Source organism: Bemisia tabaci, chromosome 3, assembly GCF_918797505.1.
Source record: "Bemisia tabaci chromosome 3, PGI_BMITA_v3".
Lineage (NCBI taxonomy): Eukaryota > Metazoa > Arthropoda > Insecta > Hemiptera > Aleyrodidae > Bemisia > Bemisia tabaci.
Genome location: NC_092795.1, coordinates 58,648,485 through 58,674,513, shown reverse-complemented (window position 1 = coordinate 58,674,513; position 26,029 = coordinate 58,648,485). Strand labels below are relative to the sequence as shown.

Genomic DNA, 26,029 nt, shown 5'->3' with positions numbered 1-26,029 from the left:
CGTCTCCTCTCAGATTGAGTTCACAGACTGAAGATCCATTCTTGCAAACTGAAGGCCCTCATCTCAACTTGAGCTCAAGTTCTTTTCCGAATACATTCATATTGACAGAAAGTTCTCAGCTCAACTCGCATTCAAGTTCATTACAACAGGATTCACGCCCTTCTTCGTCGCAATTATTTTTTCCCCAGTCATACACTTCCTTGCTCAGCAATTCACAACTGCGCTGCTCGGAAACTTTGACAAATGAGTGGGCAGCTCCTGCTCCACCATTTCAAAATCCATCTGTGGTAAGTCAGTCGATCAATTTATTATCATTCCATCTTTTATTGGTTCAAAGAATCTGCTAGATCTTCTCAGAAAACGCCGGCCTTTCCAACTTAAGAAGATAGATAGGAAATGAATATTTATTTAAATGTCGTAGGGGTCACTCATGAAATATATAACACTTTAGGGAAAGGAGGGTCTGAGTCAGTGTTACGGGTGCAATACAGGGTGAAGGGGGTATTTAGGACTGCGTTATATAATATTGGGCGCTTGGGGCAGATTTTTCGAAAATTTAAGATATAAAATCATCGTCAGGTGGCAATTTTTCATCTAAAATTCATCATTAAATGCTAATTTGAAGGGTGGGATTGGGAGGGAGGGTGTTAATCTGAGAGGCACATATTTTTTTTCAGAGGGCTGCAGACCAGTGTTATGCATGCGTTACAGAGGGAGGGGGGCTTGTTAAAAATTCTGATTTTCAGCATTGCATATTTTATTTAGGTTCCTAATTCCCATTCTCACAGATGGCAGATTGGGAATCCCTGATCAAGGGGGTCAAGAAGTTTTTGCATCTGTGTAGTATAATATCGAAGACCATTGCTTCTTTCACATCCTATATCATATATTATCATAATTTTCATTGGCAGAAAGTAGGGAAGAGGGACTACTAAAGTACTTTGATGGCATGAGATTAGCTCCCTCTGAGTACTTCTCAAAATGTTGGAAGTTACAAAGATTGGTGTTTTGGAGGAGGCACCTACTCATGAAAATTTGTTCTTAGGTTTTGAATTTCGATTATGATTTGGTGTTAGTCAGAAATGTCCCAGGACTTAGTGAAGTGAGGAAGGAGAAGTATTATCTTACGCATTGACTTGAGAGAGGAAGAAGAGATGCAGATTTGCTCTTCGCGAGGGTGATGATTTTTCCTTACTGTGGGCTGTGATCCTAAAAGCAAGTAGAAACTCTTGTTCAGTTAATTTACAGTCAAACTATCTCGAATGCCTTTACACCTTTCCTATCAACCAACCTATTTTCCATTTTGAAAGATTGATTTACAAACTTGTGATTTCAGTGGCCACCTCAAAATTCCTGTAGCTTTCATGATTATCCCTCTGAAACTATTTTGAAACAGCCAGAAAGACCGACGCACAAAGAAGTAAATAACTTATCAAGATCTTCGCCCGATCAAGACTCTCTTGTTCCTAAATTCAAATTTTATCCTCGAAATATGTATTAACAGCAAATGCACCAATTATTTCCCTTTAAGTAAAATCTTTGGAAAGGATTTAAAGGATCAAAGATTCACCTAAAAATCCTGTAACTGAAACGGGTAACTCATGCAAATATAACTGATCATGCAACTTATCTCACATGTGGAATAATGCTTCTTCATGCTGTAGATGCAGGAACATTTTCAAAGATTTATCAGTTGCCCATGTGCAGTACATTTATATGAACATGTTCGATGTTACAATTACCTTAGAATAATCGCAGCTTGTGCAGTGTGACATGAGGTTCAAGTCAAACTTTCTCATGAACCAAGTCATCCAAAATATGTGTTTAGACTGTCTTACCTCTACAATGGTAAAATATTGGTTCAGTGCCAAACTTTAAATTTTTACGAGTCCCAACACTCTTACCTATTCAACCCCTGTTTTCCTTCTCAAACCCTCTCCAAAAGGATGGAGAGGTACTTTTATGGGTATCCATTTATTTTTTCTTTTCTACTAAGAGACACGCTATTCTTCATAAGTGAATATTTTTTGTGATGAACGATTCCTTCAAATTAATGGAAATGAATAAATAATTTTTTTCTTCTCTCTACTCTCTTCCTCTTTTCATTTCTTCTCCTTTCGTTTCTTTTCTTTTCTCTTCTTCTCATCGGAAGAATTGCCGCTAACAATGAGTTCTATTGTTTTAAATGAGCCGATACTAAACAAGAATAGATTGTGCTCTGACTCTGTTCTGATGTGGAAACAGAGATGTCAGTGAATATCAATAATTTTTTTATGTATTATTCCATTAACTTAAAAGATTATTTTTTAACCTCAACTATTATCCCGGTTTAAAATTCAATGACTTACTGATAAATCATCTAAAAACAAAAATAAATAAAACACTGCAAGATTTTGTAAAAAAGGGGTTGGGTTGAGGGTCTTTTTCAGCCTCCCTCGATCTCAGGGCCGGATCTAGGGATGGCCACATGGGCCGCGGCCCATGGCGGCAAATTTTGCACTTTTTTTAAATATAGGTATAAAAAAAATCGGATTCAGAAAAAAATTACAAACGAGGAAAGGTGACAAAATCTCTCATTTCCTGAGAGTATAGTAATTTCTAATTTTGTCATCTTCCGGTGATACAAGAGACAGCACCTTTAATTAGTCGAGTTGAGAGAGAAACCAAACACGCAATTTGGCCTGGAACGGCGCGGCGCAAAGAGCAATGATGACGAGAACTTGAGATGAACAGGAGAAACCCTCGGCGTGGCGGTCGGCATGTAACACATATCAGCGCCTACAAGACTGCATGAATACTTCACGCATTGCGTCAAACACTGTGCGGTCAGCAGCCTGCAGCGGTCGTCGGGAAACGCATAGCGCCTACAAGACTGCATGAATACTTCACGCATTGCGTCTATCACAGTGCGGTCAGCAGCGGTCGGCGTGACACGCATAGCTTCTGCAAGACTTTAGGTAAACTTCACGCATTGCGCCAAACACAGTGCGGTCAGCGCGGCGCGGAAGCGGAAGTTAAAATTATTAAATCACATTTATGTTTATTCTTTCATAATTTTTTCGTTCATTTCCTCAAATGGAAGGCCTCGTCCTCACAGAGATAGGTATACGGAACTTAACTTTTGTTAACAAGGTTTTGTGAACTTTTGCTAGTAATGTTGACAGGGTTTTCGCAAATAATGTGTCCAACAAGAATGAACGCGTCTAATGCACCCCTCTCCCTTTGGCACGTTCACTTAATGGTTTTTATTGATGTTTCAAAACGAATGATAAGGGGGCGGCAAAATGCAGACGGCCCTTGGGCGGCAAGTTGGTAAATCCAGCCCTGCCCGATCTAACCAAATGTTTCATATTTTGATAGAATTGATCCTATAAACTCTATGCCAAATTTTTAACCACTCAAGAATACCTACAAGATAGCAGCAGCGCCTCAAAAGTAGCCCCCAAATGAATCTGAAAGAGGCAGATTTCCCAACATTTTCTGGAAGATTTCACACAAAATCCCTCTAGATACCGAGAAGATGGAGACTTCGTTTTTGAAACTATTCGAGCCAACGAAGCTAAAAAGGCTCCGGAGGGGCCATATCTGCCCCAGGAAGGTGGTGTCCCCCTGGTAAGTTGCGATCACCAGGGGTGCAGAATCCTCCAAGCTTCCACATTTTTCTCACCGGTTTACCACAAAATTTCCCATCAATTTAGAAAGAGATGACCTTTTTTTCTGTTTCTCGTTGACTTTCTCGACTAGTGACCCTTCAGAATTTTCCCTCCCTCCACATTTTTGGGGGCTTTTCCACATTTTCACGCGTCCACCCAATTCCTGCACCCCTGGTGACCACTCACTACCGTTAGATCTCTGTGAAGGGTCAATGGGCTCTGAGCCCCCATAGAGAAAAAAAAGGAGGTGTTTGCATTTCGGGCATCTTGGAAGTCTTTGATGACTTGATGACGTAGGTGGGTACAGCGTGAAGGGGACGTCGCTGTACCCAGCTCTACCCACCTACGTCATCAAGTCATCAAAAACTTCCAAGATGCCCGAAATGCAAACACCTCTTTTTTTTTCTCTATGCTGAGCCCCCGCAAAATTGTCTAATATTGAAGGATGTCAATGAAAGAAACAAACGCTCTGCTTAGTATTTTGCCGAGCGCTCGTAGTCCCAATGAAAGAGCCCGACGAAGGCGAGGCACGGCTGATAATTCGTGAGTGCCCCCGTGGGCCATGCGGGCCGGGCGGTGCGGTGGCGCTCCGAAGGGTCCAGACTCGAGATGCATTCTGATTAATCGAGTGACCGTGGTGGGCGCGGGCGTAGAGGGACCGATGAGCGAGTTATCTCACGTTATCATTGGGTAGTCGCTGACATCCTTCCCGCGGTGATAACGCGATCGGCGCGGTGGCGATCTCTTCCGTTCGTCAGCGGCATGCCCGCGTCTTCCAGTCGTGCCCAGTGCTTTTCTTCCGCGCTCCGTTCCGTTCTCCCGAACCCCGTCCCCCTCGGGCTATGGATTTCAGCCCCGCCATCGCCTTCGGGCTCCTCTCGCTCTTCCTCGTTGCCGGTAAGCTCCATCTAGAGTCCCTTTATACTGAGCGTCAAGACAATTCGGCTCATGGATGTCACAAACGGGAATAAAGATTACAGAAATTGAACGTTTTTCGTAATCTTTGATCGGCCCATTCTCAAATGCCTTTCTCCGTTCCTCCTCTCATTCCGTTTGTTCCTTGCCGAACCCGTAATTCCCTGGCCCATTCCAGATTATAATCTTTGCAATTGGTGAAAATGTAATCTTTATTCCCGTTTGTGACACTGTGGAGGCCTAAAATACGGGAACCAATCAGAAATGGATTCAAATTGTCTTGACTCTCAGTATAAAGGGACTCTAGCTCCATCCATCATCGATATTTCCCCATTTGGACGTATTTCTATCAAACGGTACTAAGCGCCAATTTGAGTTCCTGTCGAGGAATTTAGAATCCCGGATAGCGCGTTCTGTCAAACGGACCTGAGCGCCATGGAAAAGCATTGCGAGTATAGGACGGAATAAGCCGGACGCCCGATTCCGCCGCCAATCCAAGCCCCCCTCTACCTTCCTCACCCTATGGCGCTTAGGTCCGATTGATAGAGATACGTCCATTTGAAGCTATGCTAAAGAATCGATCACTAAGGTGTCGCCAACACCCTGATTATCGATCCTTATCCATAGCTTTAAATAGTAGATCAATCTATATGTTGCAAAAGCACGCCACTCCACTGAAGCTGTCAGTCATCCCACCGGTGAGAGTAGGCTCAGCCACTGAAGTCGTTAAAGTGTAAAGGAAAGTTCACTTCATGGAGAGGATTGATTTTTTTAAAGAAGAAAAAAGTCACCTGGTATCAGCACGGGAAATAAACACTTCCTTCGCCCCCCCCCCCGCCGCCCTTTATTTGTTTTTTTTTTAATTTTTCAGCCATGAGGAGGGGGAGGTGAGACCCTCCGAAACCCCCCCCCCCTCCTCCGGCCACGCTACTGTTCGCGATACCACCGCCATGGCACTGCCTCAAAAAACAGTGGCTAACCGTCATACCTATGAGAGAAATCATCAAAAGGGGAGGAACAAGCATCAGTTGATTACTAACTCAACTTCTAGTTAAAAGGCCACTTTCCGAAGAAAATTACCAAAAAATGTCTGTAAATATCAATTAAAATGAGTCCCGGGGCAAATTTTTAGAATTTCCTGGAGTAAATTAAATCTCTCGGACTACCCTTCGAAAGCCCAAGCATCCTAGGCGAAAAGCCCAAGCATCCTAGGCGAAAAGCCCCAAAACGCGAGAAATACTTCGCTCAGGGCGCCAATAACGCTGCAACCCACTTTAGTGGGCTATCTAGAGGTTGCAACCTTAGAAACTTTGAAACTTAAATAACCGAATTCTCAGTGAAATCGGAGGATTTTGTCTATCACGGTCTAAAGCAGATGACAGTTTCATCGGGTAATCCAGACATTTCGAGCGAGGAGGCGGATTTTTCCTTTATCTCGCCCACCGGGGAGTCTAAGGGGTCTGGAAAACCTGCTCGCAGGGGTATTTTTGGGGACTTCTTTGGACGAATGAGAGGCGCACGGGCCAACGCCCCCCCCCCCCCCCCCATTGGATCCGCCTATGCTGTTGATGAAATTAAACCTTAATCAAAATGCCTACTTTAATTGCTCGGCTAATGACATTATTAATGCATAGTTTAAGTACCTACGCGGCCCTGTATCCAAAAATTTTCGATCCTCTTATCAGTTCGAAAATGCGATTCTTAAATGCTGCTTATAATTTTTGAATCGAAGCTCATTCGCTCTGAGGTAGACCCTTGGAAGTTCTAAGTTTTAAGCTTTAGCCGCTGAAACTAAATGGTCTCAGTGGTTCAAGATCACTCCGCCTGTTTCGCGGATAACGAGTCCCCCTCTATCTCCCCCCCCCCCCCCATTATCTCCGCTTCGCTTGCTCATTGTTAACCTATCAACGTTGTCAGTATGTATTTAGGGCCACTGGTGTTATCTCATACTTCGGAAGCTTATCTTCTTATCTCGACGAGTTCGATTGTTGTATGGGGAAATCATTCATTCATAGAAAAGGCTTTGCAAATAGCACTTTTTCATATTACTCGCAAGAGTAACTAGTCGTGCGCCACATCGTCTCCCGAGAGGAGCTTGAGTTCACCTGAAACTGGCGGAAGACGTTAACATAGCTAAACAAATTTTTTGGTGTGGGGCTGAAGGTCCTTACCTCTACACCCTTCTCGGGGGCTACTGCTGGGTATTGAGCGATTGTATGATCACGTTTCTGGGAGATGCGGTAGCGCCATCCGTTCGGGCGGGGCGGGGGAGGGGGGGTTTCCTGAGATCCTGCCCCCTAGCTACGCCCATGGGAATGTGGTAGGGGCAAACTTTTTTAAATTTTGGGAAAATACCCAAAAATTGAAATAATTACGCCTGGCCGGCGCTCTTTAAGAGTGTAGATAGCGTGTAGAGAGAATGTTATGCTCGATTTTATGATTTTCAAACACGACGGGTCTTTATTGCTCTATACTTCAATACTCTTCAGCTGGTTTCTATTGCTCAGGGGTCCTGAAGAATCGTCTTGAAAGATGCAAAACTTCCGTACCATTAGCCGCACGCCTCCTCCGACGAAACAGCGCAGCGTGATTTCGTGTTTCGAATCTCAATTGCGCTGACAACGCGTTAATGTCATTTTATCGTCGTAAACCGACTCACACTGAGCAGCCTGTCATGCAGCATTGTCTTATTCGCTGGCATGGATCCAGGTCTAGTAACCTCCAATCAATGTCATTGTCTGATGTGAAAATTGATTTTAGAGGTTTCTACACTTCACTTCGCGGATCTTGGTCTTTGGTTTGTTTTTAGAGCGAAATAGATCGCAAGGTATTTGAGTCCTGTACATGTAAACATTCAGTCACACACAGGCACCTGGCACGTCCAAGGCAATTAGTCGGATTCTTGCAAACAATAAATCGTTGAAACAATGATGATGACAGGATCCCGCGAGTCGGTCACTATGAGATCGGTCTTGGAATTTTGTTTCCCTGCCTTTCTATCGGATCTGATAGTCCCTCATAATCCCCGCGACTTCCCTTGATGAGATGTCCTTCTGCTTTCTCCCGAAAAAGTGCCCAGTTCTGTCCATGCCTGTAAGAGGTACACCCTTCCTCTGATATCACCCTTGAAATGTTATGTTTAAGGATCCATCGATAAGGGCCGTTTTTGAGACCACTATAGCTGAACGTCCTCAACTCTACGATGTTTTACTCATTCAAGGTATTTGTTTTACGGAAAGCACAGAACCGGATTTACCTACTTGCCGCCCATGGGCCGCCTGTATTTTTCCGCCCCCTTCTCATTCGTTTTGAAACATCAATACAAACCATCAAGTGAACGTGGCGGAGGGAGAGGGGTGCATAAGACGCATTTACTCGTGTTGGACACACTTTTTGCGAAAGCCCTAGCTGTCAACGCTACCTGCAAAAATTCACGGAACTCGGCGCGAAAGTTAAGCTCCGTAAACCTATCTCTGTGGGGACAAGGGCTTCCATTTATAAGAAATGGACGAAAAAATTATGAAAGAACAAACATATGATCGCACTATGTTTGGCGCAATGCGTGAAGTATTCCTACAGTCTTGTAGGCGCTATGCGTTTCACGCCGACCGCTGCTGAACGCACTGTGTTTGACGCAATGCGTGAAGTATTCATGCAGTCTTGTAGGCGCTATGCGTTTCACGCAACGTCGACCGCTGCTGACCGCGTTCCGCGTTGTGTTTGATGCTATGCGTGAAGTATTCATGCAGTCTTGTAGGCGCTAATAAGTGTTACATGCCGACCGCGGCGCCGAGACGAGGGCGTCTCCTTTTCATCTCAAGTCCTCGTCATCATTGCTCTCTGTGCCGCGCCGCTCCAGGCCAAATTGCGTGTTTGGTTTCTCTCATAACTCGACTATAATTAAAGGTGCTGTTTCTTGTATCACCGCAAAATGACAAAATTAGAAATTACCATACTCTCAGTAAATGAAAGATTTAGTCGTCTTTTCTCGTTTGTAATTTTTTACACCTGAATTTAAAAAAAATTGGAAAATTTGCCGCCATGGGCCGCGGCCCATGTGGCCACCCCCTAAATCCGGCCCTGGGAAAGCAGCATCATTTGGTCATTTCCGATCTCTTTTCAGATGTAATACTGCCCTAAGCTAAGGTCTGAAAGCAGATTATGGCAAAAAAATATGAATTTTGCGAGTTTTCGGTGGAATGCCGAAAAATCTGCACTTTTCGCCGAAAGCGACCTCGATGAACCCGTGCTTAGGCCAGTAGGTATTAGCTCCCTATAGAGGCCGAAAATGAACAGATCTTGATGCATATCCCAATGGAACGAATCCCCTATCTTCTATAGTGCCCCTCATCTAGCCCCGCCCCCATTAACCCCCCCCCCCCCAAAAAAAAAAAAATCCAGTATCGTGAGTGGCTACTAAGTAACCCGAACGATTATCTGGACAATTTTTTCCACGTAGCTCCCCTGCCTTTGAATTCGTAACTGGATTATCAGCTCATCTGGGACTTTTCGTCCAGCGTTCATTTTTCCGTCCTGTCCACGGAAATCACCCCTTATTGAGCTATTTTCACTAGTAGGTACCTATGTGATAAGCCTTGGTTTCTCAGTATTCATATCTTTCGAGATGAGCAAACATTAACCGGAACTCTTCTTACCTACTCATGAACCCCTTTAAAGTGCCTCTGTCTGTTTGTCAAATAAGTAATATCAAACAAACACGAGGACTGAAATTTCGTGGCACTTTGAAGATGAGAAAGTGAAAGTCGGATGTCGTCAGGATTAAGCGACATTATCGCGAGTATTTAAGTAAGTGATTCCTTATCGTGTCTCATCAAACATTCGATCATTTTTCATTGGAATTGAGAATCTTTTTTTCGGAATTTGAGTCAAAGTGATTCCGAGCCTTGGGAGAAGGGAGGGGGGGGGGGGGGGTCCGGTCCGATTCCCAACGTGATATAATCCCAACTGTGTAAAACACGAGCACAGGGAGGTCATAAATGAAAGAAACAGTTTTCCACCATTGGCTTCTAGGTCTCAAGTCAACGAGCAGTCTAGCTCTATTCAACTGCTAAGGAAGAGCAAATTAAATTTGTGCTATTAAGAAAATAGAAGAAAAAGAAAACGAATAAGGAGAAAGAGACGGAGAGTAATTAAAAAGCATTACTAATAAAAAAAAGTGGTGCCCTAACAAGAATGGTCAGGTCTTTTACACCTCAGGGGAAAAAGAATAAAAAATAGGCAAAAAATAAACCATAAGAAAAAAAGGAAGAAATAATCAGAAACTTTCGAATAAGAAACAGAACCATAGAGAAAAGAGTGAAACAAAATAAATAAAATAAGGGAGGAAATGGAGGAAAGTGGAGTGAAAGGAAAAGAAAAGGGGAAAATAAAATACAATAGGTGGACAAAATGAAAAAATTAAATAAAAGTAAAAAGAAGAAATATGACATGGTGAAGTAATATTACTTTTAGTGAAATTGATTGAAATTGAAATTATGATGAAGTAAAAAAATAAAAAATGAATGAATGAATAAATAAATAGATGAATAAAATTTTGTTTAAAAAATCCCGCTAAAATCGCATTATTGATGTTTAAAAGAAGCATTTAATTTTCAATACTGTTGAGCATCGAAAATGAAAGAGGCCAGATATGCCTGCTAGACATCATAATCAATTTCTTTTTTGTTTCGTTCTTTACTTAAATATATTGAATGTTATTTTTTGACAGATGTCTCTCCATCTAATAACTGCATAAAACTTGACATCTTGGGCGGAACCGTCACCATGAGACAAATGGGTCGCAGAGCAAGATTTTCATGTAGGAAGCCTTATCGTCTGTTCGGTCCAGCTTCGTCAACATGTTTCAGAGGCCGATGGTCCCCTGGGCCACCTAAATGTGGTATGATTCAATTTTTTTCCATTTTCTCGTCCATTGTTTACCATTCTCCTCTTTTTTTTCTCGTCTTTACTTCTTTTTCCTTCTCCAGAATTTTAAATTGTCATAGAATTTTCATTTGTGCCAACATATGTATACCAGCTAAGGCTCTTGATGATTACAAAAAAATGCAGAAATGAGGTTGAATGGATTAGCAGGGTTGTCATTCTTCGTAGGGACTTTCAAGATTTCTTTAATTTTTTCTGTTTTATCTTAGGAATTGACTGCCCTATAACCAGTGTAAAAATGGTCAACCGCAGTAGGCTGTTTGTCTCGAGCTCAGTGTGTGAACGCGGCTACGAGGCTGTTCCATTCATAACAGCACATTGTGAGGATGAAACTGGACTGTCAAGCAAATCTTATCCGATCTGCATAGGTACATATTTATGTATTTCCTACCATTTTTATAACATCATACCAACCGAGTAAACCTTAAAATTGAGGATTGTTACAAAGGAAATTTGTTCTAAAGAGAGAAAAAATAAAATCCAAATGGCATAAAATACGTTTAAAACTTTTCCAACTTTGGCAAAGTTTTATTTCCCCCCCCCCCTTTCTTCAAAGTGCGGCTTGGGACGATGGATGAAGTCTTCTATGTGTCTACTTATTCTTATAAGAATAGGTACCATTAATTTACCCACTAAAATTGTATCCCCTACAATAAAAATTCATAGCAAACAAGATTAAATCAAGTAAGAGTTAGGTTGAAACGCTCTATCAGTCTCAATTGCACAATTTTCCCCTTGTGATCAAGTGTTAAAACTCAAATTTGATTTTCCTTGGCAACAAAATTGGTTCATTTCCTAATTAATATATCAAGCTTCAATTGTTTACGAAGTGAACGATGTGGGAAATGCATTTCAAGAAGTTTAAGTGACAATTTTTTCTCTCTTTCAGCTGAGGCCTGTGCTGAAACTTATACATTTTGTAATTCTAATGACTGTAATGTATTTGCCGCTAGGAACTTGAATGAATTGTATGTTTCTTGCAAGCCTGGATTTTCTCCACTTGGCCGTGATAAAGTTGATTGTGATTCACAATATGGCCTCACTTTTGCTGGATGCCGAGGTATGTAGATTTCTATTGTAATTCATATTAAGATAATGGTTAAGCATATGAAGATTAAGCGTCAATCTTTATTTTTTCAATTTCCTCAAAAGTTTGAACCATCATTTGGATTGCATTTTGCAAAAAGGAACCACTAGCAATGCAATGATGCTAAGATTATGCAACTTCATCTTTTGCAGTAAAATTGCGGAAATCGTGAAAAAGTATGAAATTTAGATGGTAATTTTTGTCTTAAATTTACAGTTTTTAGGGAGTAAAATAGAAACTATTAATGGATAATCGGATTTTTCCTCCAAGACAAAAGAAGTTGCACAATCTTAGCAACATTGCAATGCTAGTGGTTCCTTTTTGCAAAATGCAATCCAAGTGATAAACTTAAATGCTCATCTCAGTATTGGATTTCTTATTCATGGAGGTGAAGGCTCCACTAACAATAAATTGAGCCTTTACTCCTATTAAAAAAGCCTCATGGTTAACTTCTCTCTTCGGCTCTAGTGGAATCTAATTAAAAGGTTTGGCTAGGGACCATTGACCATTGAGCATGTTTTTCTGCCATGAGAACAAGAGCCGAGAGTGTTTATTGTTATGGAATATTATTATTTAATTTTATTTATTTATTTTTTTTTTTTTTGGAATACCCGCCTACATCTTAAATACTGATGCCTAAACGTAAAAACCACTTATTTTAGTTCAAAACGTTTTAGGCACCTTATCAAGCTTCATTCCTTACTCAGGAAACTATTGTACCTATTGTATCTATTGTTTCTATTGTACCTAATCACTGGAAAGTGTCTGCGATTTTAGATTTCTGTTTGAGGTGTATTTTGTGAACATTTTAAGCGGTTAAGTTTGCTCTTTTCCTTTCAAAAATTTAAATATCTAGAGACAAATTATGAAATATTGATATTGCAATAAGTTAACCTCAGAGTTCAGCCATCATTGTATCTCTGGAGATAAAGTATCGTATCAGTGGAAATGTTAAAATTGTTTGTTGCAAAATAGTATGCAGGTATAAAAAGGAGGGTGTCTACTGTCAGTACAAACCAGAAAAACTAGAAAATTTCAGGAAATATGAGGTCATGAGGAAAAATTAGGAAAATATCAGGAAAATTTGTCATGGATCAGGAAGTTCCGAGTTCGTCAAACATTTTTCAACTACATGCAGTTTTGCATGAGCAGAAGTGAAACTTTTGATTCAATTCATCTAATATGTTAGTCTGTAAATAAAATGAGTCTCACTTAATTTCAGCAAATAATAGGAAATTTCATTTAAAATATCAGGAAAATTCAAAATTAAAGTTCAGTAGACACCCTGGAAAAGTGTTCTCAATTAATCTTCGAACCATAACTTCAACTCAATGTGATTCTTCCTTGAGTTTGTTTAAATGTTTCCATTTTTGTCATTGTAAGAAACAAAATTTTGACAGGTACACCCGTGCAATTATCTTGTGACTTTGAATTAATATCGGAGCCCTACTGCGGATGGGGCCGGCCATCGGGATCTGATGATGCTTTTTTGTGGTTTCGCAAGGGACGAGCACAAAGACGTGACCTTTTTGTTAGTCGCTCACTTTGGGAAACTTTACCCGCTACTGATCATACTTCAGAGGTAAAGGGAGGAGGTAATCTTTCTTCATTCATTGTCTTGTAACATTTTTCACCTTCTCTTCTCTGTTCCCTCTCTAAAAAAAATTCATTAAATTCTATGAAAACTCAAAACTGTCCAGAAACAGCATATGAAGGATAAATGTTTTTCACAAATCCAATTTTCAATCTCGGGAAAAGGCTGACTCCATGAAATTTGCAAATAACCCCGAAGTATTAAAAAGTAAAAGAATAAATAGTAAAAGTATAAATAATAAAAAGAAAAAAGAAAAAATAGTTAAAGTATAAATGCATTAAATGCAGTTTTAAGTTTAAAATATATCAGTTTAATATATATACTGCATATCTCGGTTTGCAACATTGTAGACTTCCTGTCATACTTTGTTTCTTAAATGGAAAATTATCAATGGCAATTATTAAAAACTGCTGTGGTTACTCTTCTCTAAGGGTAGGAAATTCTGTGAAAACTTTCAAGGAATGATGTTAATTTTTTCTCCTTTACAAAAATACAATAGGAGTAGAGATTTTAAAACGAACAACACCTTAAACAAGATACGTGGCTGGGGAGTTTCAGTGTCGATATGTACAATAACTAAAATAACTTCTTGAATTTTTGGAATCCTATGATCTAGGTAGTTTTAAATTTTTTCAATGAGATTGAAAAATAGCTCATGATCAATGTTTGCTACAGGCACTTACTCTTAATCTGTGCAACACATATTTCTTATGTTCATTTAAGCATATAATTTTTACTTTTTCAGGTGGTATGTCAGGTAGTTACTTGTACCTCCCTACAGCATATTTGAAGATGGGTGACCGGGTTCGCCTCTTCTCCCCCGAGTATGATCTCAGATCAAACGAAAGTCTCTCACACTGTTTTACTTTTTGGTATCACATGAAAAGCAGGTCAGTTGGGGAGCTAAACATTTATATTAATGACGAGCTACGGTGGACTATAGCTGGTGAACAAGGCAGCGATTGGAATGAAGGATTTGTTCCACTTCCTAATGATTTTGTTCATGTAAGTTCTGCTTGTTTCATACTTAATATTCTTTGTATCTTTTTCAGTTTTGTCCGTATTACTTTTTCTTTTTGATTGAAGTTTCCCTCTTTCCAAATGCTCTTTGAGAAGCTCGCTCGGAAACTTGCATCTTTTTCTGAAACCTCAGAGCACTGATTACATATATAAACTTAAAGTCATAGTTATACCCTATTATCTATGAAAAGGAAGCATTTTTAAACCATAGATTCTTCAATTTACATGTTCAGGATACGGGATTTTACTAATACCTTTTTTAAAAACAGAATAAATTGTTGAAACATTACATTGAAAGTATTCTCAAAAGTAAAAGCAATCCCACATCAACAGAAATATGTTGTTTGTGTGTATCTAGAAGTAAGATTTTTCTTCTGTTGAAAGTAAAATACAGATTAGAAAAATGAATATCTCATTTGGATCAATGATGATTTTTTCCTTGAAAAAATTTTATTTCTCACATTTTCATTGATAGCACCAAATGACAAATCAATTAAAATCTATCTTGCCTCGATGTAATAGTCTAGTACCAAAATTGTCCCTCTAGTCTTTTCTTAGGATATTAATTGTTCTCTTAACTGTCTAAGAGGTAAAGAAAAGAATTTCATGTGCGCAGACAAAATATGCAGTACGTTCTGAACTGACTTTGAATTAAACAGATTAAACTGAAAATCTTATTCAGTTTACCAAATTTTATGTAGGTACAGTCCTCAATTATTGATTCAAAAAGCAATGTCTATAATTGTTGTGATTCCTTTCCAGATTATTGTCGAAGCTACTCGTGGCTATGCAGCAGATAGTTACATTGCAATCGATGACTTTGCCATTACCAACTCTAAACAAGCTGAAGATCATGAATGTTTTGCACAAGACGCAGAGAAAATCAATGAATCTGCTCCTACCACGCCAACAAATGAGATGCTAAACTCAGATGATGATTCTGTAGAAACAACTGATCCACCAGCTAATGAACCAACACCCTCCGTACCTTTTAACAACACTGCGTCTCAAAAGATGTCATCCAAAGAAGTTACCACTAATAGTTTCTCTCAAGACACTACAATCCCTGCAAATGTTTCTGTAGAAACGATGTCCTCTTCAAGTCCCCCAACTCCCACCTTTGGTACCTCTGGTCTTCCGCAAGGACTCTTTTCAAGACCGTCTCATGAAGTCTTTATTACCCTGAACCCTACCATCAAAGAGCATTCAGTTGTCCAGACCAGCCCAAAAAAAAATATGAATATCTCCTCAGGTACCTCTCTAGAAACTTTTTCAAGCTCACATCATGAGATCAATGTATTTTCGACTGCTGCTCATGATGTTTCGCATGTTCCAGGCTGGCCGCAAGAGACATCCATCTCCTCAGAGACACCAAAAATTACTTTGCCTCTAGTTGAGACGGTAACCTCACAAAGTTCTCTTGACTCAGTCTCAATAAAAATGGGGGAGTTCAAACCTCCTGATCATTCAAACACAATCACAGAACCTTCTCTAGTCAAGAACTTATCTTTGCTGACTGACAGCCCTGCAAAGCAAACCCTTTCTGAAATGCTGACCGTGTCAACAAGCACGCTCACTTCTACCTTTCAAACTGCGGTCAGTGCTCAATATGAACTTGCAGACAATAAGTCTGCTGTGGTGCAAAAAGCTGTAACCATTTCTCATGCAGAAATGTCAACATCTCCTCAGCCAAAACAAAGCCTCAGCCCAGAGGAGTCATTAAAAACTTCTATTGACTATAAAAATGAGATAATGCCAACCAAGTTGTTACCAGACACACTTGAAGGCGTACACTTCAATGCTCACAATATCGATAGAAGTAAATGGGCAATAACTAGTTCGAATATTTTACCAGTAACGGAAAGAGGATTGGCGTCTGGTTTTTATCCAAAGGACAGTGCAAAAACAAGTGAAAATGAGTCAATCAGAGGAAACAGTATCGAAGGCTCAGAGACTGTCAGTGACACCCACTCGCTGTTTGATGATGCGCTGGATCCAGATTCTGTAGATGATACCCACTACTCAGACGTAGTCAAACTCTCTAGCCCAGATATGCATAATGGTGACAAATTATTTGTCTCAAAACCCCCTTCAATAGGGACCATTCATGTTAACTTTCCCAATGATCTCACAAACGGAATGGATGAAGGTGATAATAGTCCAGCTAAAAGTGACTGCAGCTCAATAAATTGTGTCAGGCACGATTTAAATGATGAAATTTCCAAAATTTCAGAAAGTCCAATTTCTAAAGCTACAAAAAATAATGCGTTATACAAAGAGAATCATGAGGGGCTTAAACCAGAAGTTTCAGCAGAAGGATCAGGAGCAGATAACTCTCTTATCAAAGGTAATGCTTTTTCTTAATTAAGTAGTTAATAGAGAAATTGAGGAAAGCACTTTGAGAACATAATTTAAATTTTATAAAAAAGGTAGATTTCTCATTTCTTTTTGAACCAAGTTACAGTACGGGATTCATTCCATGTTACTGCTAAGATCAGAAACATTTATGTATGCATTTAACACAAGATTTCTTCTTTTTTTCCTACAAGTTTCTTTTCAGTCTTCTAACATACCGTGCTTAATCATTCATAAAGGTAGAGTCTTGTAATTTTTTTTTTTTTTTTAACAAAAATTTTTAATTGAATTTTACTTCCAATTTTTGAAGTTGAAACTTTTCCTCTTTATATAACTACATACTTTTTTTTTATGTGCTGGGCATAAGAACAGAAAATTTCGATGAAGTAAGGGAAAAAGACTTAATTTAAAAAATGGAGGAACAAGCAAGCTTAAAAAATATGCTAAAACAGACACCTGAGTTGTGAGTGGGTCATTGTCAGGAGAGGACGTCAAATTAATAATGCTGGACTGAAAAGAATAGCTGAAACATATCACATAATTATTTTTCTCTTATTGTGTAATTTCAGTTCTGACAGCTACATTTTCTCACTTCAGCTCTGAGAACCGTACCTTCAAGACCTTCCTTAAAATCTGTTTTGCTTAGTATCCTCTCTAATTTGCTTGGGCCTCATGAGGCCTCATGAGGAGCTTATAAAGGGATTGGAAATCTCATAAGTTTCCTAGAAGCAACTTAAAATTTTGGCATTATTTCATTAGGTTAATCATTTCAAAATTTTTTGCTTTTTTCTATTCCCAGGCTCTCAGTTAACTACGACAAAAATAAATTCGAAGATGCACTACTTCATTGTGGCAGCGACAGGTATTGTATTGACTCTGATGATAATTGCAGTTGTTTTTGTGTTCCGTATTGCTAAGAAGCGCATGAAAAGACGGCAACAATCAGGTATTCTGGACGATGACTTTAGTATCAATTTGCAATTAGCTAATTCTAAAGAAATTCTAAACTTTTCTTTGCTTCAACCGGATCAGCTATGAATCATTCATCTGTACATAGCAATGATCTGATTTTTAACTGATTAATGAACTTAAATTGATGATCCAGTCGGTTGACTGATTTTGAATTTTCACGAGGCTTTGTCATTAATATACTTTGCCTATATAAGTTCTTTGAGGTGCCAAGTCTGGATTTTTAGAATCTATCAGTGCTAAAATAGAAAGAAGATAGAATTAGGAGTCCTGAAAAATCATGACAATTGAAATTTTAATTATAGGCTTGACTTCAACCAAAGGACTATGAATATGACTTCTTTCCTTCTGAATAAATGAGATCTACATCTAAAAACCAGGTACAGAAAAAAGTGCAATGGTTTGATTGCGCAATTTTTCCTTTTCATCGCCAGTCTTTATAATTTTGTCCGTCAAGCCTTTATAATGACCTCATTACCATTCTTATGGAGGAAAGAGGTTTACTTATGTTTGCTCAGGGAATGTTAACAAAAAATATGCAGACAGGAATGCAAAAAATGCTATATCAGTACTTACCTCTGCGTTTCAAATTTATGACCAAATAGATTACGGCGGAGAAATAGTGATTGTTGACTCCATCCAAAATAAGCCTGCAGACAAGGAATAAAATGAGAATTAAAACGTTCCTTTAACTGCATGTTTTCTCCCCATTTCATGCAGGAAATGTACTTTAAATGTCCGATTACCATATCTGAATGGAGATTTGCACTTTTTCACTGAACGCTGATCCAATGGGGAAGGCAAATGACATAATGCAATGGTTTTCTTTTAAATAATTTTAATTGTGAATAAACAAGAAAAAAACATTATTAACAATATACCTTGCTTATGAGTCAGTTTCTGGACTTTTTTCGTGAATAAGCCATTGGATCTATTGTATTTGCTCGCAGATTACTGAACTTAGTTATCAGTGAGAATTTTATCACTAATTCTATTTTTCATTAAAAATCTTGCCAAACTTTTCAGAGGTGCCTATTTTGCGGCCTTTTTTGATTAAATCTATAGTTCTGCTTGTTTGAAGACAATATGCAATAGTCTAGTCATCATACTTATTGTTCCCAAATGAGACTCATTTTCCGTAAGATTTTATTTCCCCTTTTATATTATTATTATTATTTTCCTCATTTGTTTACTTTGCACATAATGTTTTCCAATTGTGAATAAATTTTTACACTTTTTTGATCATTACTTCTTTTTTAAAAAAATAAAGAATCATGAAACAAAACTTGGTATAATTCTAATTGAAGGTGAAATCATGGTTTAAGAACATTCCATCAACGATTTTTTGTCTGCACACCTGTTTTGTCTAGTAGTGTACGTCCTTGCAAAAAATAGGCATCAGTGACTTAGGTCCAAGCATCATGTTTTAGTCCGTTCGTAAAATTATATTTACAATATCGAAATGAGAAAATTGAGATAGAAAGAGGTGTTGTTATTGTAACTCATTTTTTCAATGAAATGTTACTCTCCTCTCTTGATTCATCTTTTCGAATTGTCATATTTAGTTTTATTTCTATACTTGAAATTTTCGATTTATAATATACCTTGTGTATACCTTTTTTTCCCATGAAAATATTACACCAAATGGCAAATATGCCAAGCAATGGCATCGTTATTAATCTCAATGAGCCGTAGCTGTGTTGAAAGAAACTATACAAAAATTGTTAGAGGAGGGGGAAAAACCAAGACCCACGCAATCTTTGGTTTTAACCCATTTGCTTATCGACCCTTCAGAGTCAAATACGTCCAATTTTGAGTGCTTGGTTGGGCGTACACCAAGCTGCAGCACAGTAAAAGCACAAAATATAAAATAAAAAATTCAAGTGCTTTGGAAATCATCAAATTAGACACTAAATCACTTAAGAATCACACAATACAGTAGGCATCCTTTAAGGCTTATTTTTTTCATCAACTTAAAAGAGAATAATAATCCATGCAGAGTGTGCAAGCGTTTCAAAATCATACGTTGAAAAACGCTGACTCTGCGAGTTTAAATATTAGAGTCTAACACAGAGCGGAGCCGAATGGCGTGCTGCCAGCGGGAAACGCGCACTGGCGCCTACAAACCTAACAGTGATACTTCACGCATTGCGCAATGCTTGAAGTATCATCTTGGGTTTGTAGGCGCCATGCGCGCTTAGCGCTGGCAGCACGCCCGCAGCGTCCCACGTCCCTCAAGCAACTATTTCACAAGCGAGGTGTTGCACAGAATCTTACGAAATTGAAGGCGCTCAACATATTAAGAATGACAGGCATCCTTTCAAAGTACGGAGCTTTCCTCGCAAAATAAATCAAGATACTACGGCACCAAAAGAGAGCGGTAGTCCAAAAACTCACTAAATCGTAGCATCCATATTTAATAACGTCTAGCATAACTTTTGAAACTCGAAAAAATGAAAATAATCAAGACGCACAAAAAACTGCACATTAGGTGAAGAAGTTAGTCTACGAAAAATATTTTTGGTGCCTAAAGATGGATACTTGAGGAAACTTTAAAGGTCCAAGTTGGAACAAATGCGCTAACTTCAATGACCTCAATGAAAATTGACTGTCTTTAATGAAAATTGAACATTTTCGTGTTACCGAGTTGGTGTGTTTTCGTTCTCACTGATTCAATTAATATTATGTAAATTCCGAAAATGTGCTACCTATAACTGGAAATTCGATCCAACCTGAAATCTGACCCATCCCAAAATTCCAATTCTCTGGAACCGTAATCTATACGTATATGACGTGACCGGAAATTAACCCAACTGGAAACTGTTTCCAACCGGTAACGTGTCCCTGTCGAAAATTTGACTTGACTGAAAATTTGATTAGGTCGGAGATCTGACCAACCGGAAACCACAATCAATGGGATTCGTTATCCACCCGAAATTTTACTTGACCGGAAATCGAAAATCTTAATTTTTGCTCGACCGGAAATGTGCCCCAATCGAAAACTTGACTCCACTGGAAATCGACCCGACCGGAAATGTGTTCCAACCCAAAATTTGGTTGTTCTCGGATGGAGAATAACCAATTTCAATACCAATATATCATTGATTTTCCTAAAAATTCGATATAAACGATTGATATATTGACTCGTTAACGTTAAAAATCGATTCTACAAGAAAAAATACGATAATACTCAGGTGTCGGTGTACTAAAGTCATATTAGGTGCATTAGTCATCCATGAATCAAAAATGAACAATTTCCATCTCAAAAAATCGTTGATTTTCCGTAAAGAATCTTAAAAAACCGATATAACCGATCGATATATCGACTCGTCAATATTAAAACTCGATTTTGCATGTAAAAATACGTAAGACCCGGCGTGTATAACATGATTGTGTAAATAACGATAACAACCCCGTAACCACATCAATTCAACAAGAAAATAGCGAAAAATAAGGCCGGAGTTTGATCCGTTTGCCCCCCCTCGTAACTCGAAAACGGTTCCTATACTCATCTTGAAATTTTTTCCTGAGTTTTTTGTTATTAAACCTTGGTTCGATGGTCGAATCGAATAGGTACCGAAAAAGGGGCGAAATTTTGGGAGGCTCTTTAGGAGGTTTATGAGCTTATAGTATAGACAGTCTCTGGATGCTTCACATACTTTATTCTAAAAGCAGGACGCTCCAGAGTTTTTCGTCTTCAATCTGAACTGTTTTCCTGAACTGCAATTCAATTTTTTACATGAAAACGGTTGTGCGGATTTTTGTGCAAATTTCAGCGAATTTTCTCCATAGTACGAAGCAAATTCCTTAGAATTTTCAAAGGAATCCACAGAAACGTTCTCTCGTAAAAAATTAAATTGCCCAGTTAAGTTTGACAATAGCTGATGTGGCTTGGTTCCTTTCTGTTTAACGCGGTCCAAATGAGACTTACAGAAAAAAAAAAAACCTTGGAACTTAAAATAAATGTTCTTTGGACATTTTTCAAAATTACGGCTCGATTAAAGACTCCAAAATTCTGAACATTTCTGGTCAACATCGTTGTACAGGGCCACTCAGGTACGATACAGAAGAGCGCCTTCAACCCACAATGTAATCTTAATGCGAAATTCGGATACCACTATTCGTGCGTCTAGACAGTCATTTTGCATAGCCCGCCCATTGAAGGCAAATCATTGACCCAGGCACCAGGGACCGAATTTCAGCAATGTGATGCGTGTTTTTTTTAGAGAAGAAAACCTCCGGGAGTGCCGGTGCCGTGCCCTGCCTGACATCGAAGCAGCTCAACCACCCGCGGGCTGCCCCAACTGACATCCAAGAGGTCCAACCCCCCGGGGACAGCACCACCTGACATCCGAGGAGCCCAACCCCTCAGTTACTTTGGTGCTTACACTGCCTTCTTTAGGAGTGTTTCACTTTTTTTTCGTACATTGCATACTAAAAGAGAGAAAAAAATTTACCCCACACAAGTCTGCACCTTCATGGTGTGCTCTTCTTTTCTAATTGGACTGCATTTTGCAAATTGGAACTATAAATTCTGGCTAATCTAAAAAAACACTTATGTGCATAGGGAAACTAATAGCACATACGTTGTTATTAAACTGGGCTAGAATTTATAGTTCCAAATTGCAAAATGTAGTCCAATTGACAGAAGAAAAGACATTTCTGTCAAAAATTTTCAAGTAAAAAAAAATATTTTACTGAAGGCAACTTTCCATTCATCCATCATATTCGCTCTGAGGCAGAGAATAGAAACTCTGGCTCCTTCTGGAGTAAGATAAGGAATTTAATGCACCCCCCTTTATTACTCACATTATAGTCATGAGTTGAAAACTGCAGTGAAGTGAGGGAAATATTTCAATAAAAAGACTAAAGTTATTCCTTGATATTCCATCCATCACAAAAATTTTAATCGAAATTGATGATAGAGTCTAGTAAGTAATCATTTCGAAAAAAAGAGACAGTTTGCAAAAGAGTTATAAAGTCTAATTTCAATTAAAAAGACAATTTATGCACGATGCTGGCATACACATAAGCAAGATAATTGATAATCGATACTTGCATACTTTGAGGAGTGACCGATCAGCAAACTAAAATTAATTATTCTTAAAGTGCCACAAAAGCAAACCAAATGGACTGCATTTTGCAATTTGGAACTATAAATTCTGGCTCTTCTGAAAAAACACTTATGTGCATAGGAAAACTAATGGCACATACTTTGTTTTTAAACCAGGCTAGAATTTATAATTCCAAATTGCAAAATGTAGGTAGTCCAAATGTGTGTAAGTTTATCATGCGAGACACAAAGAGCTGCAAGTTAATTTCTAAAATTTCAACAGATGTAGGCACACATTGATATGGAATACAGAGGCTGTGTGGGGTTGAAATTGGCATATGGAAATAATACCTCTTTCAAAGACAGTTTGATTTCACACCTTTAATAGAGGTTTTTTCTGGATGGCTCTCTAACTTCGCTGGAGAAATAGGGGTTCTATTTAGGAGAGCTCATACAGAGAGAATGACTGGGAAATCTATGAAAATTGGATTTCTAGAAGTTCTCACCGCTTTCACCATTTCCTGGGAAGAACTAATTCCATCAATCTACCTGATGGACACAGAGAGGGTAGATCACATGGTTTCCATCTGAGGAATAGCCACATGGACTACCTGGAAATCTTGTATCATGCTGTCTAACTGGAGGTACCATGTGCTAATTTGAGCTCCTCACATTTGACATATGTTTCATGATGATTCAAGAAATATTAGTGAGTGATATTCGTGTGCATGGAAACTGATGGAGCAGCTGCAACAGTTTGAACTATTTTTGGAGAGTAATGTGGTTCAGGAACATGGAAGAAATACCACATGAAACCAGCAGCTAGCAGCAGATGCAGAGTTGTCAAGACTGCAAGCAGAGGGTAATTTTTTTGTCCTAGGGCAGGAGCTATTGATGTTAAGAGAATGTAGCCAGAAATCGCTGCACCCGTTCCGACTAAAAACCACTGGAGCCAATTCACTTGGATCACCCATAGCACTGATATTGGAATATAGATAGATAGAGAATATCCATAAATACACAAGAGCTCTAGAGCACTGACGGGCACAGTCTGAAACAAAATTGAAAATTCTTGATGAGAAAAAAATTAACAAAGAAGAAAAATTGAAAGATAGAGGTTCAAAAATAGCTGATTGTAAGAGATTAAAACCATGTTACACTTTTTATTACAGCAGCCTGATTGTCGGGACGACATAGATGACATAGGTTAAAAGGCGGAGCGGGATTGGTCGGCTATGTCTTATCGCTGCTTTATCGTGCCTTTGTCAGGTGGAATGATCGACATACTGTCGGAAACTTAAGAGGTGCCGTTAGCTTGTCAAGAGTTCAACCCGACATAGGCACGACAAAGCAGCGATAAGACATTGCCGATCAATCACGCTTCGCCTTTTAACCTATGTCATCTATAAACATACAATTTCAACAATCAGGCTGCTGCCTTGTAACAAAGGCCAAGGTTAGTAACCAAAAAATCCGTTGATTATGTTTGCTTCTGATGAAATTTTAATTGCATCCCTAGAAAACGAAATTTCTGATACTTAAAAGTAGACAGCATGATAGTCGGTGCGTTAACGTAGAACGGAATACCTAAGAAAAAGGACATTTTGCGCATACAGAGGATTGCGGTGTATGACTCAGCCACACCGGGCTTACTGCAAATAATTTCCTGTTGTGTCCATGCCAACTCACTTTCTGCCAGCAAGCTCCTTCTCTACGGACCTCCTGTCTAGCAATTGAAAAAAAATTGCTGACAAATTTATGCTCAGTAAGATTATCACTTACTCCCAGAAATTTCAATTTCAATCCTGGTGATAAAAAGGTGTAATTGAGAGTATAAAAAATAAGGAAAAGGTTGTGTTCTTGACAATTGTTGAATACAATCTGAATGGAATTAAATAAATATTTCTCACCTCTTGCTGTCCTTGATACTTCAGATAGGCCCATAGTACAACAGGTAGCACCCAGGCGTAACAGATGATTGCAGATGCAGCAGATGTTACGATATGAAATTCATATTTCCAGTGATAAACATGAGTAGCTGTTGCTTGCAGATAATTGGCAATGTTACCACTAATTGCTATGGAGAAAACAAGGGTAATACAGATCCAAACAGGGCCGTAGAGGTCTGGCTTGTTCTTTATATATTGCTGCAGATAGTTTACATTGTTCTGAGGAATGACTGATGCTTTTACCCGTTCAATAACAACATCAGTAGTTACATCGAAAAACTGTTGAAAATACTCCCATGTCCAAAATGACTTGGGATCGCTGGACTTACTGGTAAATTCTGCAGTATTTGGCAAATTATTACCGCTTGGGGAATTAACGGGGTTGTTGATGGGTAGCTTTGCAATATTAGAAGAGTCATTGGGGATCGATGCAGAGAAATCTTGGAACTGTAGCTGAGAATTGAAGTCTGGAGACTCTATGTCTATGAGGTTAGAAACACTAGGAGCTTGCATTTGAAAGCTTTATAGTAAAAAGTCACTCTCAACACACTTGTTTAACTTCACAAGATAATGTTATTGATAAGAGCACCATCTAACTAGCAAGATTAATAATATGACAGAGATACTATCTGATGAATTGCACTATAAATTCGCCACAGACGTGTAATGTTTACAATTTTGCACAGATAACAGTGTAACAAAATAATGTGTTGATAAGGAAGGAGGGGGCAGGTGCGTGTAAGTACCTTAAAAATCCGCTAGAGAGCAGAGCCTGTTCTAAGCTACTTAACAGTGCTCCGATACTTTAGGATGGGACACCTTATGGGAACATGCGCCGATCACTACCACTGCATCACCGTAAACGGTATTTTTCAGCAGCGCAATGCACCTAGGCCGTCAATTCTTGAAAATTTACGTATCTAGCATCGAATCTAACCAATAATTTTTAATATAATTTTCTTCACTAAAATTACAACTCTCATACATTTTGATGCTTTTGCAATCAAGCAAAGACATTGAATAGAGCAATCAAGTTGCAACTTTTTTGTTGTAAAATGCCACTTACATGCCGATTTTTGTTTATTTTATTATTAAAAATTATTTGTGAGAAAAGAAAAAGTAAGAAGACATATTTTTTAGCGGTCCGTCAATACGTTAACCCGTGGTTTCAGTATTTTAAGTACGGGGAGGGGGTGTCATATTCGGTAAAAGGTTGTATCGAAAATTTTTCGTATCTGCTATCCAAAAGTATGGGGGAATTCCGGGGAATTCAAAATTTTGATGTATGAGTTGCCACCGTGGTTGAGGCCTCCTATTTTATTTCTCATAGGCTCGAAGGGGGGGGGGGGGAGACCATAAATTTTGCAGGCCCGAGATTTCCACTTGCGGCCTCTCCTCCTCGACCTCGAAATTTCTCTGAAAAATGAAAAAAATTCCCCCGTATGGCCTGGATCACCCTGTATATGCATACTAATATCTCTTCCCAAACTT

At 38.9% G+C, this 26,029-nt stretch overlaps 3 protein-coding genes across 4 annotated transcripts in view; 1 reads left to right on the top strand and 2 right to left on the bottom strand.

The window, feature by feature from the left end:
• Positions 1–26,029, bottom strand: part of LOC109030756 (PAT complex subunit Asterix) — a 54,250-nt gene that overhangs the window by 11,268 nt on the left and 16,953 nt on the right. The gene's annotated exons all lie outside the window — the stretch shown is intronic.
• LOC109030754 (uncharacterized) lies at positions 125–18,784 on the top strand. 2 transcript variants are annotated; one of them, XM_019041870.2, is made up of 8 exons: positions 125–287; positions 10,297–10,467; positions 10,721–10,879; positions 11,401–11,571; positions 12,999–13,193; positions 13,938–14,197; positions 14,975–16,559; positions 17,367–18,784. In XM_019041870.2, exons 2-8 carry the CDS (start codon positions 10,353–10,355, stop codon positions 17,603–17,605), a joined length of 2,724 nt encoding a protein of 907 aa, XP_018897415.2. In that variant the 5' UTR covers positions 125–287; positions 10,297–10,352; the 3' UTR covers positions 17,606–18,784. The 2 variants fall into 2 exon arrangements, with proteins under 2 accessions (XP_018897415.2, XP_018897414.2); XM_019041869.2 differs by lacking the exon at positions 125–287 and adding an exon at positions 4,321–4,550.
• LOC109030771 (protein YIPF1) lies at positions 22,409–25,257 on the bottom strand. Its single transcript, XM_019041892.2, has 2 exons — positions 24,500–25,257; positions 22,409–23,640 (listed from the first exon to the last, which is right to left on the bottom strand). Exons 1-2 carry the CDS (start codon positions 25,049–25,051, stop codon positions 23,296–23,298), a joined length of 897 nt encoding a protein of 298 aa, XP_018897437.2. The 5' UTR covers positions 25,052–25,257; the 3' UTR covers positions 22,409–23,295.

Excerpts from the sequence above, each read along its gene's own strand:
- LOC109030754 (XM_019041869.2), top strand. The coding sequence starts at position 4,496 with ATGGATTTCAGCCCCGCCATCGCCTTCGGGCTCCTCTCGCTCTTCCTC. Across the intron at positions 14,198-14,974 it reads TTCCTAATGATTTTGTTCAT|ATTATTGTCGAAGCTACTCG; the intron begins GTAAGTTCTGCT and ends ATTCCTTTCCAG. Across the intron at positions 16,560-17,366 it reads AGATAACTCTCTTATCAAAG|GCTCTCAGTTAACTACGACA; the intron begins GTAATGCTTTTT and ends TTCTATTCCCAG.
- LOC109030771 (XM_019041892.2), bottom strand. The coding sequence starts at position 25,051 with ATGCAAGCTCCTAGTGTTTCTAACCTCATAGACATAGAGTCTCCAGAC. Across the intron at positions 23,641-24,499 it reads AGTATCAAGGACAGCAAGAG|ACTGTGCCCGTCAGTGCTCT; the intron begins GTGAGAAATATT and ends ATTTTGTTTCAG.